This window comes from Magnolia sinica, chromosome 9 (assembly GCF_029962835.1).
Source record: "Magnolia sinica isolate HGM2019 chromosome 9, MsV1, whole genome shotgun sequence".
NCBI lineage: Eukaryota > Viridiplantae > Streptophyta > Magnoliopsida > Magnoliales > Magnoliaceae > Magnolia > Magnolia sinica.
In genome coordinates this window covers 83,269,474-83,285,948 of record NC_080581.1, presented here as the reverse complement: position 1 = coordinate 83,285,948, position 16,475 = coordinate 83,269,474, and the positions used below count along the sequence as shown (strand labels likewise).

Sequence of the window (16,475 nt, the reverse complement as noted above, 5' to 3'; positions counted from 1 at the left end):
TGGATATACTTCAATTTTGGGCTCAACCCCTTAAATGTGCTAGCAGATCGGATGGATGGAGCAGATTGCATCTGAAGCACTGAAGTGGACCCCATGGGAAGCAGCAGTGCACAGTGCGTAAGTGCACTCGATGTGCACCGAATCAAGCCGATCGAGTTAGCGCCGCTGACCCAATCCTTCTCGCATACGGAGAACAGTGGGCGGACGCTGTTCGTCCGTTTTCGTGTAGTGGGCCCCATCCATCACAGGTTTCGACAATCAGAGCCGTCCATATGCTCTGCGAGGTGACCAACACCGTCGCCTAGCTTTCCTTTTTGGCCCATGCACACACACAGAGGCAAATTTCATGTAAACACAGGAATGGACGGTGGGAACAAAGATCGCATGGGCCACACCGAATCTAACATAAAACCAGTCGAATCTTACTGGTTTTTCGACGCAAATCGAATGGTCGGAGTGGATTTTACACACGGCGTCAATCAGCGGTTCGCCGACCTTCACAGCGCCAACCGCACGAGATCTGTTTGCAACAGGAAGTTGCGGTCGATCCAGGTGGGCCATCATCACTGATCAAAACAGTGATTCGGACCGTCTATTGTGTAGATGGGCCAAAATCGTCCGTAGGGACGTTATCTATTTGGAAAGAATGTGAGGGAAGTGGAAGTCTTTTTCTTCCGTTTTCTTGGTTGCGGAAATGCCTACGCACCGGCCTTGTTGTGTAAGGAGTATTCCGGCTCGTGAAACTTCCGCAGGGAGTGCGGAAATCTCTCCCCGACGACAGTTCTATAAAGAGAAGGAAGGTGGAAGCAGAGAGGGGAGAGCACATTTTTGGAGGGACGTGAGGAGGCCGAGGGGCTTTTCTGCTGGACGGGGGGACTGGACGTGGCTGGATCTTCTTTGGCTTGGGCTGCACGTGGCTGGATCTTCTTTGGCTTGGGCTGCTGGCAGCGTGTGGAGGGAAGAAGAAAAGGAGAAGAAAAGAAGAATCGGCTTGGCTATTGGAGCGGGAAAGAAAGGAAGAAAAGATGAAAGAGCCTGGTTTTTTTTCTCTTCTTTTCCTTTATATTTCCTTTATTTTTTAAGGATCAGCCCATTCATGTGTGGCTAATCCTCTTAGCTAGGGCTAAGAGGTGAAGCTTGTGGCGAGATGGGAGATACTATTTCCTGCTTTTCATTTAAATTCATGAACTGAAGTCGATTTGTATTAATGGAATGTTTTTTAGTCTTTAATGGTCTGTTGTGACTGAAATTACAATGGGTCTGCAACGGCTTTGAATATCTCTTTTTCTTTGTTTTTGGATGTTTATGACGTCAGGAAGCCCTGTTGTTCACCATCGTCTCCTGGGCATGGTTGGATGATCGTACCCTTCCTAACTTTCATGTACTTTTGATTGGTTGGAAATTAGTTTAATCCTGTTATTTGCTTTGTCTCCTGGGCATGGTTAGATGATGGAATCCATTCTAATTCATATACCTTTCATCTCTTGAAAACCAGATCAAGTAAGTTCAGTTTGATTTCCATGATTCCTGATGCAGGCAAAAGATCTCCCTGATCCCTACAAGTGGATCCTCTGAATCCCTAGTTTCCCTTCTCTGAATTCCTTAAGTTTTAGATAATTATTCCACAATTATTCCTTAAATTTACATTTGATTTTGATTACATCTTAGGCTAGTTCTATTTCTACCTAGTTTCAGGAAACGTACAAGTTTCAGTCCCTGTGGATTCGACCTCGGTCTTACCGAGTTTATTACTACATCACAACCCTATACTTGGGAGTGAACACCTTTCAGAAGCTAAACCTCGCTTACAATGACTTTGATCACTCTCCAATCCCATCTGGGTTTGAGCAGCTCACCAGTTTGACCCATCTCAACCTCTCTTGGTTGCAATTTTATGGCCAAATCCCACTGGAAATCTCCGGCTTGACCACTTTGGTGTCCCTCGATCTATCTGAATATCAATATTTCGATGGTTCCTACTATGAATACCTGACATTCGAAAACCCAAACATTGGAGAATTCGTCCAAAATCTGTCGAGTCTGAGAGAACTCCATCTCGATGATGTAGAAATCTCAGCTCGGGGTAGCGAGTGGGGCCTGGCGTTATCCTCTGCACTCCCTCATCTTCAGAAGTTGAGCTTGAGATATTGCGGTCTATCAGGCCCCATCCATCCTTTCCTTTCCAATCTCCATTTCCTATCTGAACTTGACCTCACTGGAAACAATTTCTCTACGGTGGTACCTAACTTCATAGGGAAGTTCTCTTCTTTAACTACACTGCGCCTCAGAAATTGTAGTTTGTATGGCAAATTTCCAGAGAGTATTTTCAGGCTACCAAACCTACAAACCCTGGATGTAGGATACAATCCACTTCTGACGGGTGAAATCCCTCCAAACAATACTCTCCGGGAGTTGTACCTATCCGACACTGGATTTTGTAGCAACCTACGGGATTCATTCAGTAATTCCAAACTGCTGACAATGATCCAGCTTAGACATTGCAAACTAGCCGGCCAATTTCCATCATGGGTTGTGAATCTCGGGAAACTCATGTATTTGGATCTTTCAGACAACGGTTTCAGCGGACCATTGCCATCATTATTGTTTTCACTCCCATCATTACGAGGGCTGTATCTCCTAGATAATCAATTTAGTGGTCAACTTAGTGAATTCCACAACCCATCCTCTTCTCTGCTAGAGAGAATCAAATTAGATAACAACAAGTTGGAGGGGCCTATTCCGATGTCCATCTTTGAACTCACAAAGCTTCAAGACCTCTCTCTTTCATCAAACAATTTCAGTGGTGATGTGGACCTTGGCTTATTCCAAAACCTTAGGAACCTCAGGGCCCTATTTCTCTCAGATAACAACTTCTCAATCCATGATGGCAGAAGCAATTCAACCTCCATGTCCTTCCCCCAGATTCAATCTTTGCTCTTAAGATCTTGCAATATCACCAAATTTCCAAATATCTTGAGAAACCAAGAATCTATGCATTTCATAGACCTTTCCAACAACAACATCAATGGTGAAATACCAAAGTGGCTATGGAAGTTGGGAAACGGTACTTTATCTTATTCGAATCTTTCTCACAATGCTCTTGAGGGATTAGAGCAACCATTTCCCTATCATTCTTTAAGTTATCTTGACCTAAGCTATAACAAGCTAAAAGGCTCAATTCCAATTCCTCATTTATCTTCCATTTTCTTTTCACTTTCAAGCAATCATTTTAGTGGAGAAGTTCCCTCACTTATTTGCAATTGCACTTCCTTACAAGTCCTCGATCTGTCTCACAACCACTTCAGTGGTTCTATTCCACCATGTTTGGGTCAAATCAGTGATGCCCTCATTGTGTTGAATCTTGGAGGAAATGCATTTCATGGCCCGTTGCTTCAAACATTCAAAGAGGAGTGCACCCTAGAGACACTTGATCTCAATGGAAATCAATTCGAAGGACATGTGCCAAGTTCTTTGGCCAGGTGCAAGAAGCTAGAGGTGTTAAACCTTGGAAACAATCAAATACATGACACCTTCCCTTTCTGGATAGAAAATTTATCTCAGTTGCACATTCTCATCTTGGGATCCAACAAATTTCATGGCACCATTGGGCACCCCCAAGCAAATCATACATTTCCACTATTACAAATCTTTGATCTCTCCGACAATAGCTTCACGGGTAAGTTGTCATCAAATATGTTTAGGAGCTGGAAAGCAATGATGGAGACCAAATCTCAATCTCAATTTCTTAGCAAAACATTTGGCAATGGATACTATCAAGATAAAGTGACTATAGTGAGTAAAGGGCTAGAAATGGAGCTGGTAAAGATCCTTACTGCCTTTACGGTAGTGGATCTCTCAAATAACCAATTTCATGGGGACATTCCAGAATCGGTTGGGAATTTAAAGTCGTTGATTGTGCTTAATATATCCTATAACCATTTCACAGGCCGAATTCCAGCATCATTTGAAAACATTAAAGCTCTTGAGTCATTAGATTTGTCACATAATAATGTGTCAGGAGAGATCCCTTGGCAGCTGAAAAAGTTAAACTTCCTTGCCGTGTTGGACCTTTCACAAAATCTCCTCGTTGGAAGCATACCACAAGGTCAACAATTCAATACATTCACAAATAAATCTTTTCTTGGGAACTCGGGATTATGTGGCACTCCACTGTCAAAGAAATGTGAACATGTTGAGGCACATGCATCACCACCATCGGCGCAATCAGAAAGCAAATATGACTGGAAACCCATGTGGATTGGCTTTGGAATTGGATATGGAGTGGGAATGGGAATCCTTTATTGGACTCTAGCACTTTGGACAAATGGAATGAGAGAATTCACTGTATTTATTGATAAAGTGCTTATGTTGATTTTTCCATGTGAGGCATTTATTCTAATGCATCGATACTGAGAGGATTGGAGCTAGGAGGAGCGAAAGAACTCAACGGAATAGCAGCGTAAGAGAAGAAGGATGATATTTATATTTTTGTATGTGATGTATTCAAGTATATGTTGATGGATATATAATAGGCGAGGCCTGTACCCTTTTTGTGGAGGCCACCTATATGTTTGTACGCATTTTTATCAAATCAACAAAGTTATAGGTGGTGTGCTCCCACCTTTCTGGAAAAAAAAAAAAATCTATATATTGATAGTTTTGTATTTCATACTTGTGGCTTTCATTTGATTAATTTTTTTAATTTGCTAAACAGAGTATTAATTATTCAATTTCCACTACTTGAGCCTTATATTATTGGCACTACGGTTGCTCAAGTCGTGATCCGATCTCTAATCAACTCATGACATAACCGAGTCATTAGAGAATCATCTGGATAACTTATGGGGTGAAACTGGATAGGGTCCATCTTTCAAATAAGCTTAGATTTTTGTTGATGGTCCATCTAATTGAAAAACTATAATTTAAACAGTTTAGTTTGAATTATGCAATTTTCGAGTAACCTGCATATTGTCAATGGCACCTTCGTACTCTACAAGAGTATCAATGTATTTCTCTAATATATTATCAGAGTTTTTATCTTTTTGCACAACAGCTGAAGCACATGTATCAAACCATTGAAAGATGAACCAAGGTGGAAAGATTGAGGCCCAATGCATCCAATAATAATACACTAGACTCTATTTTAGAGAGTATTAATTAAGGTGGATCACATATGAAGGTATTTCCAGGACTCAGATTGGGTGTTCACCCTGATACCACAGTATGTATGGTGACCTTGTGGGATGCTGGAGCAGATTAGGTCTTACCTAATAAGACCGTTGGGGTGTGTTACTCAGTTCCAAGTCTCAGGTGGACCACACCACTTAAGGTGGGCTGTTTTGGATGAAGCTGATTTTATGTATTTTCCCTTCAATCAGGTCTCTTTGACCTTATCAATAGGTTGGATGGCAAATAAAATTACGTTGGGCCCAAAGGTAGTTTCTAATGGTGGGCATTAGATCAACATTGTTTCCTGTAGTGTGTTTCACTTTAGATTTGGATCTGATTGAGTTTTGGGACTGCATCCTAAAATGGCCTGGATTCCTCCATGGTATGAGAAAATTGAATAAAAAAAAATATTTCCAAACTCCTTTTTTTTTAAAAAAAAATTCACCCCACGATCAGGGTCACAACCACTAATGTGTAACCCAGGCTGGAAAAGCACCATGGCCCCACCATGATGTAAGTGTTTTATCTGTGTGGTTTATCCATTTTTTTGGCTCATTTTACCGCATGAGCCCAAAAGTTAGGCAAGTCCAGTATCAGGTGGTCCACACTATAGAAAACAGTGGTGATTGAATGCCCACCATTATGAACTTCCTGGGAGCCATAAAAATTGTATCAAGTTGATATTTAGGTTTTCCCTTCATCCATGTATTGTGTCATGTTGTATAGCAAATAAACAATACAGTGGACCCTGGAAAGTTTTTAATGGTGGCATTCAATCACCAGTCTTCCTGAGGTGTGGTATACCTGAGATTTGGATCTGCCTCATTTTTTAGGCTCATGCCCTAAAATGAGCTGGAAAAATGAAAGGACAGCATGAATAAAATATCATGGTGTGGCCACAACATCGACCAGGAGCCAGGTTGCCATGGGCAGGTTCAGTATGGTTAGGTCGAATATGTACCCAACCAGGCCCATCCTGACAGTTCAACCACGATTCGGCCTAGTCATGACTCAACTCAGGGTCGAACAAGTCAGGTGGTGTGTGCAGTACAAGAGAGTAGGCCTTTAGCCTCAATTTTTAGCCTCGGTTGAAAAAATGGAGGCTAAATGTGTTTTTAGCCTCGATTGTTATGGAATTGAGGCTAAAAGTTCATTTTTCGCCTCGGTTGCGAACCGAGGCTAAAAGTCTACTTTTTAGCCTCGGTTGCATAGTAACCGAGGTGAAAAGTCTACCTTTAGCCTCAATTGCATAGGAACCGAGGCGAAAGATTTACTTTTAGCCTCGATTGCATAGGAATCGAGGTGAAAGGTCTACATTTTAGCCTCAGTTGCATAGGAACCGAGGCGAAAGGTCTACTTTTTAGCCTCAGTTGCATAGGAACTAAGGCGAAAGGTCTAATTGTTAGCCTCAGTTGCATAGGAACCGAGGTGAAAAGTTTACTTTTTAGCCTCAGTTGCATAGGAACCGAGGCGAAAGGTCTAATTTGTAGCCTCGGTTGCAAAGGAACCGAGGTGAAAAATCTACTTCTTAGCCTCGATTGCATAGGAACCGAGGTGAAAGGTCTAATTTGTAGCCTCAATTGCATAGGAACCGAGGTAAAAATCTACTTTTTAGCCTCGTTGCATAGGAACCGAGGCGAAAGGTCTAATTTGTAGCCTCAGTTGCATAAGAACCGAGGTAAAAAAATTTACTTTTTAGCCTCAGTTGCATAGGAACCAAGGTGAAAGGTCTAATTTGTATAGGAACCGAGGTAAAAAAAATCTACTCTTTAGCCTCAATTACATAGGAACCGAGGTGAAAGGTCTACTTTTTAACCTCAATTGCATAGGAACCGAGGCAAAAGGTCTACTTTTTAGCCTTAGTTGCATAGGAATCAAGGCGAAAGGTCTACTTTTTAGCCTCAGATGCATAGGAACTGAGGCGAAAAATTTACTTTTTAGCCTCAGTTGCATAGGAACCGAGGCGAAAAGTCTACTTTTTAGCCTCAGTTGCATAGGAACCGAGGCGAAAGGTCTACTTTTTAGCCTCAGTTGCATAGGAACCGAGGTGAAAGGTCTACTTTTTAACCTCAGTTCCATAGGAACCAAGGTGAAAAGTCTATTTTTTTAGCCTCGATTACACAAGTACCAAGGCTAAAAGTCTACCTTTTAGCCTCAGTTGCATAAGAACCGAGGCGAAAAGTCTACATTTTAACCTCAGTTGCATAGTAGCCGAGGCCAAAAGTCTACATTTTATCCTCTATTGTATAAGAACCGAGGCCAAAAGTCTACATTTAAGAATATTAAAAAAAATCGAGAATATTGAAAGAATTAATAATTTTAAAAATTTTTGACAATTGTGAAAAAATTGAGAATTTTGGAAAAAAATGAAGACAATTGGGAAAAAATTGAGAATTTTGAAAAAGAAAATTGAGAGTTTTGGAAAAGATTTGAATTTTTTTTTGAAAAATTAAGAATAAAAAAATGATAATTATGAAAAAGTATGAATTTTTTTAAAAATTGAGATTTAAAAAAAAATTAAGAATTTTCAAAAATTTTGAAATTTTTGAAAAAAAAAAGAATTTTGAAATTGAAAATCTTGAAAAAAATTGAAAATTTTGAAAAAAATTAAGAAATTTCAAATGAAATCGGATGGACGGAAGAAAAATTTCACAAATTGAAAATCTTGAAAAAAATTGAAAATTTTGAAAAAAATTAAAAAATTTCAAATGAAATCGGATGGACGGAAGAAAATTTTCACGTAAAGGCCAAATGTCTACTTTTTAGCATCGGTTGCATAGGAACCGAGGCTAAAAGTCTGATATACATATACGACCGGCGCGCATGGATGCTTTTTTTCCTGACTCCTTTTCTCACTCGCTGTGCGAGCGAGCAAGAGAGATCTTCGTTCTCTTTCTAGGGTTTTCCCTTGGGATTTTCACACCTCGATCGTCCTTCCTTTTTTTTTCATAAAAAACCCTAGCTCCGACTCCTCTTCCTATACTGAGATTCTCCAACGCCGCCGCCTGGCGCACTTTCCACCGAAGCAGCTAAAGCAGAACCCTTCTATGGTAGCGAAATCCATTGCTCCGACTGCAAGAGACCTCCCGCCGGAGGTCTTTGGGACAGAGACTCCGCCGGAAAAGCCCCGGGGTCGGGTTCTCCCATCCAGATGTTCAGCAGATGGCGATGCTGGAGATTGGACCCTCTCGAGCATAATGCAAAAACTATCCAAGGGAGATGAACTTGAAAGCTCGCATGATCGGTATGAATTTTCATTCTTTAGTCGGTGATAGGGTTTCTGCTTTGAGATGATTGTAGATTTAGCATTTCTGAAGGTTTGTGATTGTTTATGGGGGTTCATACATGCTGTTGAATTCGAATTTAAGTGCGGATTACAGAAATAGGAATTCGTTTTAAATCTAGATTGTTAATATTGTTAGTTTGCTCACGTCAATTTGATAGCACCGATTTGGGATACGTCTGTTCTCACTGAAAACATGGAGGGCAAAATCGACTGGCCTCTAGAACGGTCCAAGGCCTATTTCTTATTATAAAATAAATAGGCAAATATAGAGTGAGCTCCGTTCAGTCCAAATCAGATAGTTAGGTTTTTTTTAATAACTGTTTTCTTAGAGATCCTCTGCTTGGAGTGAATTTGGAGAAAAATGTGGCTTTAAAGTAGGATGCAGCCCATGGTAGCATTTCAAATCCCAACTGTATATTTGGAGTGGATCCACGTCAAGCCTCATTTGTTTCAGAGAAGAAAAAACCCATGTTTCTTTCTAAGAAATGGAGAAATCTTCTTTGCAGGTGTAATGCTTGCACAGAATTCTATGTCCAAAAGGGCATTGGCTATCTAATTGATGAGGACTCAATTGAGGAATATGAAAAGGTGGCAAAGGAAAAGAGGAAGGAGAAATTGGAGCAACAGGAAGGAGTGGAGTTAAATTTTCTCAGCAAACTTGGTCATGTCCAAAAGATTGAGATTCTGAATGGCATTGCTGACATGAAGAATGAGCTCAGGTCCTTCATGGTATGGGTTCTACGTTCCGAATTTCCTATTTTTATATGTGATTTTGTCTGTAATTCTGAATTCTTATTTTAAAGGGGCTACTATAGGGGAGGGCCACAAATTTCATTTTCTTTCATCTGAAATTTCTTTTTTATCGGTTTATGGTTTAGAGTGCATTTGGTTGCATCAAATATCATGAAATTTCATGATTAGGTGCAATCAAATGCACAGCTAGTGAGAAAAGGGAAGTGCCATTTTTAGGTCTTCCATTTAATTAGTATTGAGAGTTTGCAGAGTTTTAGATTATAAGGATTTGAAATCAGTGTTGATATTACTTCAGATTACAGGTAATGCACTTACATCTTTTTGAAAATTTTATATCTGGTGCTATTTGTTAGGGTTTTATAGGGGTGGGCCTCATATTAGTAGCTTAGGATGCTTATGAGTGTGAGGGTGTTGAATCTGCTGGTTTTGCATTGGTCTGATGAAAACAGATGAGCTCTTGCCTTTACTTGACATCTTATTTATTTGTATAAAATGGGGAGTGGTCATTGTTTTGCCCAAATGAGGCTCCAGGTTTATCTGATTGTTGGGGTGAGGAATTTGAAGAACTGTACACTAGATATGAAAGAGAGGTAAGCTTGACTGGAGCTTGAAGTTTGAAAATTTTGGTACTTTCATTCAATGAAAATGTTACACATTGTCTTTGTATTTGTTGGACTCGGGGCAAGGCAAAAAAAAGTCATTCAGGCACAGACCCTATGGTTTGAAATTCTAAAATCACAGATAAAAACTGGAACACCGTATATGCTTTTCAAGGTATTTTACTAAGTGAACAAAAGATCCTCCATAATCATTTAAATCCCATGGTTGTGTGGTTTTGATGTTGATTTGTTTATTTAGGACACTTGCAATAGTTCACAGACTGTCGTGCCTACTATTGCTCCTGCTGTAGTTGGAGATCGAAGGATATCTTTAGGTCCTGGAGTAGGTTGTGTCGGCCTTGCTGCACAGCTAGAACTAGGATATTGCCAAGCAAGGGATGCCGTGCTTGCCAACAATGGTATAAAGGTTCTTTTGCATCTTCTCCATCCTAGGATATTTACGCCTCTAGCTTCTCTTGACTGCCTATGCGCTCTAGCATGCCGAGTCATGATTGGTTTAGCCAGATACAATACAATTGCATACATATTAACAAAGCTTCAGGTGAGCAACCATTGTATCTTTTAATGATCTTAGTTAATGCAGCTTACTCAGTCACGAATTAAAGTTTTTGTGTATAGTTTTTCTAACAGTATGTTGCTGTGTTTGCGTTGTCTACTTTGTGTAGTGTGACTTGCATCCTAATATGGGCCACGTATAATCAGAATCCTTCCTATCCTCAGCGCAAGCATCTGTTTCAGTTTCTCAGTGTTCATCGATCACCAGATGGAAGGTATATGATGGCCTTGTTTGTAAATATCTTTTAATATTTACCAACTCCTAAACTCGATACTAATAACAAACCCCTGTTGATTGAGAAGGTGCTCCTATCAATTTTAGAGAAGTTCTTCTCCAAGTTTCTGAACTTACCTGATGTAAATGGGAGGTTGAGGAAGATCATCTCCATCCTCTCAAGCGACCAGCCTCCCTACCCTCAGCTTTATCTGTACTGCACAACTGACAAGGTCATTCCTGCTAATGAAAACGCTAAGAAATCTGGGAGAAAGGTATGGTGAATCATACCTAGGCTAAAATGGGACTAACCAAGATCTATTTTCTTAATAGTTCTTTACTTTTTTCAATTGCATTATTAATATAGCTACACTTTCTATTTCTTGTTATGACTAATACATCAATTTGTAGGTGAAACCGAATGCAATGGTTAAGGACACAACTTTCTTGGGGGCATTGCTCTTTGATCATCTCAAACCTGACTTCAATCCTCTTATCATGAAGAAACCCTAAACTGAAATTAATACAAAATTGGATTAGTCCCATCTTGTAGGTAAGTGGTTGCTCAATCATTTGTTGCCTTGCTCAGGACTTAACAAATGAATGTGCTAGGTTGCAGGGCCTGTTATGCATCCATACACACATCCATCTGCATTTCCTTTCTTGTTTGAGAGTTTCATTTCATGTCTTGCAGCCAGCAGGCTAGAGCTACCTGTTGAGGTTGCAGGGCCTGCTACGCACAATTTGAATGGAGAATGCTGGTAGGGGCAATGATGACGTTGGCCTGGAAGCAGCAGAAGATGGACGGGTAGTGTTATCGCAGGGTCCGCCAAACACGACGGCACCGATGATGACGGGCGTGACCATGACTTTGTATTGTTTGTGGAACCTAATGTTGTGTAACAATTTGATTGATTTAAAATAGTTAAACTTTAAATAGATGATTGTTAACTGTTTTGTTGGTATTGTGGCTTTTATGATTGATTGTTTCATGAGGGGATTGAATAAATATTTTTTTAAAAAAAAACATATTTAGCTTCAATTTGTAGCTGATGCATGAATTTAGCCTCAGTAGTTGATAACCAGGGTTGAAATTCCCGTGGCTAAAGACTTTAGCCTCGGTTGTTGAGAACCAAGGTTAAAAATAGATTTAGCTTCGGTTGGAGGCAATTGAGGCTAAAATTTGGATTTAGTCTCAGTTGAAAACAATGGAGGCTAAAATTTTGATTTAGCCTCATTTCGAGAAAATTGAAGCTAAAAAAGATTTTTAGCCTCACTTGAAGAACCGAGGCTATAAAAGTCATTTTAGCCTCGGTTGCTAAAACTGAGGCTAAAGCCTTTAGCCACAGGGGTTTCAACCTCGGTTTGGATAACTGAGGTAAAACTGAGGCTAAAGGCTTTAGCCTAGATGAGTCATGACTCAACTAAGGACTGGAGAGGGCCAGGTTAATCTTATCCTAGTCCCCAACCTTCTTTCTTATCATCAAAAGCTCCTTTTCTAAGATGGTTTTGCCAAACACTCCCACACCTACAAAATGCGGTTGAGATGACTAGCTATCCCACATTCCATTGATTGGCATACATCCAAACAATCCCTTAATTTCTTGGACACAATAAGCTTAACTTGATCCACCAAAGACCACCTCACCAGCAAAAGGAAAAGGCCTACTTATCAATTGACAAGGAAAAAAATTACATTAATTTCAATACATTGTGATGTTACAGTTCTGATTTAGCAGAAACTAAACCGTTTCTTGATTGAGATTTGGAGCATTGTAATTCCAAAATTTACATAAATTTCATATGAAGAACAATGCTCCATTGAGAAACAACCAAAGAAATTTCTCTATCAATCTTGAGAACGAAAATCATGCCATCGCAGTGAATCCTTTGTGATAAGTCAACTGTTCATACCAATGCCATGGTCTTGGGTTCAAAAGTCTTCACAACCATCAACCCATCAATGCCCTGCCACCCCTGCCTGTCTTCTCTCAGCTATACGGACATTGTCGGAATGGGATACAAGGAAATTATGGAATTAATCTTAGACACACGCCACAATCTTCTGTTTAGCTACCATTTCAAATTCCTCTCTCAATGGAGAAAAAAACTAGTCTGGAATCAGAAAGAATATCACTCTAGAAGCTTAAAAATGAGAGTGTTGAGAATTGTAAATGAAGTCCTAGATCCCAATTTCTTATGCAAATAAATCCTTTTCTTTTGACTTCTGAACAACCAAAATTACAGAATTCAACTTAATCATTTCACACAATGTCTCCGCTCTGCAAGTAGCAATTAATTGGGTCGTTTTCTTCTTGCAAATCACTTCCTGAAACAGCGCACTTTCTGAACCCAAGCTAGAATTCACAAACCGTTGCACCTTGGTCGACATCGGCTTAGTGATATAAATCAACGGAAAAACAAAATCCACGCAGTCAACTGCAATGGATCTTTTCTATTTGTCCAGTATGAAGTCCTTCTCGGCTAGTCTGAATATTTCTTTCATGTGATCAGCCAGATTTGACATCACATTCTTATATATTAATCCTTTTCTGAAGCTTGTTGTTTTTCAGCCACGCAACTCCCGTTAAATACTTGGACATTGCATGCCTTCGATCTAGATTGGGAGACCCTCAACCCAGTATCTTATCTGAAGCTGCAAACCAGACAAAAGCAATGATCACACACGAAACCCATGCATTCCGATCCATAAAAAGGGCAGCCCTTGAAGTGGATCAGTGATCGACAGGGTCCAACCATGAATGTGAGATGCACCAAAAAAATCTCTATATTGGAAGATCAATCAGTGGCCTACAATTCCTAGCCATGATAATTCATGGAATAAATGACCAGATGAAGCAAATACATACACTGAAATTATCGCCTAGCGGGACCCCTTGGAGGGTCATGACCTCTTCGACAACCCATCCATTTCTGTCGGGAATGGGGGATTTTTGCTGTGTGCTTGTCACTTGCCCTCCGTAACGAAAGACATGCTTGTCGAACTTCAAACAGAGCTGTCTTTGGTACACATCGTTCTTAATGAATTCCCATCGAGTAGAAGAGTAATCAAGACAACCAACTTTCTCCATTACTTTATGGTCCATGTAATGAACAGTTCTATTAATGAGTTGGCCTGAGATACACAATAAGTAAATAGATAGATAGATAGATAGATGGGGGGGGATGGATCATAATTGACCCGAACTCCATATGTTTGAAAAGGCAAAAAAATAAAATAAAAAATCATATATTAATTAAAACGTTTAAACTTTGTATGGAAAAAAGAAAAAACCTTATCTTGGGCAAACTGAATTAAACACATTTTTTTTTTTCAATAGTACACATTTTATTCAAAAAGAAAATCTTTTGGGGGCAATTCCAAAAATAGAGATTGGCAATCACCACCCACTGGAAGAATAGGATTTTACCTTTACAAAAAATGAAGGATTTGAGAGAGGCAAAGAACACCATTCAACTATATGTATATTCATCATCATCTAAGCATCATCCCAACTAATTGGGTCAGCTACATGAATCCTTTACCACCATTCCACTCTATCAAAGGCCATAGGTCAACAGTCTTTTCTACCTCCACCCACATGCTTTTAGGCCTTTCCTTCGCACTTTTAGAGCCTTCAACTTGTGCCAATCCTCTCCTAATTCCTAACTGGCACAGCTCTGTCTCCATTGGACAGGCCCAAACCATCATTACCTATTGCTGCTGCTCCTAACTATATGTATATTATTGTCATAAACATAGAAATTCTATTTATTCTACTTTTAACCTCATTTATACATAATATAGAGACACATGCACATACATAGCCATTTTTTCACTTTGTTTTTCTTTTCTTTCTTTTCTTCTTTTTTTTTCCTGTAGTTCAAACCATATTAAACCCAAACTATTCATTCTTAGAATTTTTGGCTTTTCTGTTTTCTTTCCGTATTTTTTATGATTGAGACTGAATTAAACACGAAGATTTCCTGTATGTTCTTCTTCTTTTTTCTCTTTTTTTTAAAACATCTTTCTGGTATACATGAGATATTTGGCCCATTCATGAGTTTGCCAGCAAGAACATATCTTTTGGCCAAAAAAAGAGGCCAGTCAGCTCATCAGGTGGGTATGATGGAAAGATGGCTAACATAAAATAACCGACTGTCTGCATTCAACATACATGTGGGCCCTAAATGACGAGCATGGTATTCCATAACAGTAACGGTGTTTTGGCCCTGTAATTGGTCTTCTTTTTTTTCCGTAACAGCCATTTAAGGCCCACCGTTTACATTATGTAAACCATTTTGGAACATCTTGATTATGAGCACATCAACCCTTTTTTTCTTTTTGGTGGGGGCGCAATCTGCAATACTGTTCAAATCTCACACGTCCCATGCTCACATTGAGCATTGCAAAGAGGTTTTTATATCCTCTTCATTCTCTATTTATCATTACCATCTTAGCCATTCTCCCAACAATTTGGTGTTGGAATTTAAGTGGCGGATTGGCAAAGTTTTATGACCAGCTGCCTGCCAGACAGGACATTCTCACACATGCGCACATTTTGGGGGAGAGAAAGAGAGCTCACAGGAATTGGAAGAACAGAGGAATAAACCTCGGACATGCTAGCATCTACTATGCCCAAGAAAGATCCACTCTCTTCAGTTTGGAGGAACTTGGCATCGGATTCTTCTTCCACTATTTGAACCTTCTGCTCAGGACTCAAAGCTCTTGCCTTCCATAGTGCCATGATGGTCCTGTTTCATACAAGTAAATAATTTAATAACTTTGCTAATCATCAAATTTTAAAACAGTGTCAAAAAAATTAATGACATGCAAGACTACAGGAGAAAGTGGAACCAATGCCACATCCATAAAGGTATAGGCCCAAGAGGAAGGAGAACATAGAATTGATAGATTTCTAGCTAATTGTGGTGATGCCTAAAATAATAACTCGGGTCAAGTGATGTTGGAATGACATGAATGTGGACTCGTTTGAAAGCTTATAAAATTAGCTCTACAACGAGCCCAAGATTATGCAATTCTGATGCTAACAGAGCAAATCATAACCAAAATATGATAGAGTATCACATAATAGAGAATTTGAAAGGTAGGGTGATCACGTGGCTCTAGGGTCCTAACATATGTGGTGCACATATAAGAGACTGATTTTGGGTTTCTAATCTTTGAATCCCGCGATCCTTCCTGTCGAATTTCGACATCCCGTGACGTATAATTGACGTTGCGATCGACCCTAAGTCGTATGTTGTAGATTTGGGTCGGCTTAAATCAAGACTTGTACCATTGCGACCGCACCATCGCCGCGGTTCCGACGCCGCGTCTCTCGCACCGATCCGATACCCTGGCAGGAAGATGTGAGCCGGCGTTTATTTCGAAGAAAACGCCGCGCGTTTGCAATCCCAAGAGAATCTCTACAATGTGTCAAATCAATCCCATCAATCAATCCCATCCATCACCTCATGTCAAGTACAAGCAACCCATGCTTTCTCTCTCCAAAGTCAACCTTTTCTCACCCTCTCTCTTACACACCCATGCTAGTCAAGTACACATCACCTCACCCATCACTCACATCCATCACTCTCTCTCTCTTTACATCCCATCTCTCCCTCTCTCTTTCTCATTTCTCAACTCAATTCCAAGCAACCAAAGAGAGCTCTCACGTCCAAGCTTCTCCATGTGAGAGAGTGCTTGTGTGTGGCCCACTTTCCCATCCCAAACCCTCCATCCTAGCCTTTCATTCCCCATCTTCCACCGTTAAAGTGAAGCTTAAGGAGATCGGCTTTCCATCGGACCGAGAAGATCGACCGGTGGGTGCTTATTAGACTAGATTTTTCATGTTTTATGATGGGCCAAGTGAGG

General features: G+C 40.0%; 2 protein-coding genes and 1 long non-coding RNA gene across 3 annotated transcripts; all 3 read left to right on the top strand.

Annotated features, from left to right (window-relative positions):
- The first annotated feature begins 447 nt into the window (after positions 1–447).
- On the top strand, positions 448–4,413 carry LOC131255264 (receptor-like protein 53). Its single transcript, XM_058255957.1, has 3 exons — positions 448–552; positions 1,792–3,064; positions 3,278–4,413. Exons 1-3 carry the CDS (start codon positions 448–450, stop codon positions 4,411–4,413), a joined length of 2,514 nt encoding a protein of 837 aa, XP_058111940.1.
- A 3,594-nt stretch (positions 4,414–8,007) lies between these two features.
- On the top strand, positions 8,008–9,566 carry LOC131255888 (uncharacterized). The gene is made up of 3 exons (XM_058256807.1): positions 8,008–8,413; positions 8,962–9,174; positions 9,377–9,566. Exons 1-3 carry the CDS (start codon positions 8,217–8,219, stop codon positions 9,396–9,398), a joined length of 432 nt encoding a protein of 143 aa, XP_058112790.1. The 5' UTR covers positions 8,008–8,216; the 3' UTR covers positions 9,399–9,566.
- Positions 9,567–9,705: 139 nt separating this feature from the next.
- On the top strand, positions 9,706–10,822 carry LOC131255889 (uncharacterized). Its single transcript, XR_009176509.1, has 3 exons — positions 9,706–10,226; positions 10,494–10,598; positions 10,687–10,822. It is a non-coding gene; the product is annotated as an uncharacterized LOC131255889 (long non-coding RNA).
- Positions 10,823–16,475: the final 5,653 nt, after the last annotated feature.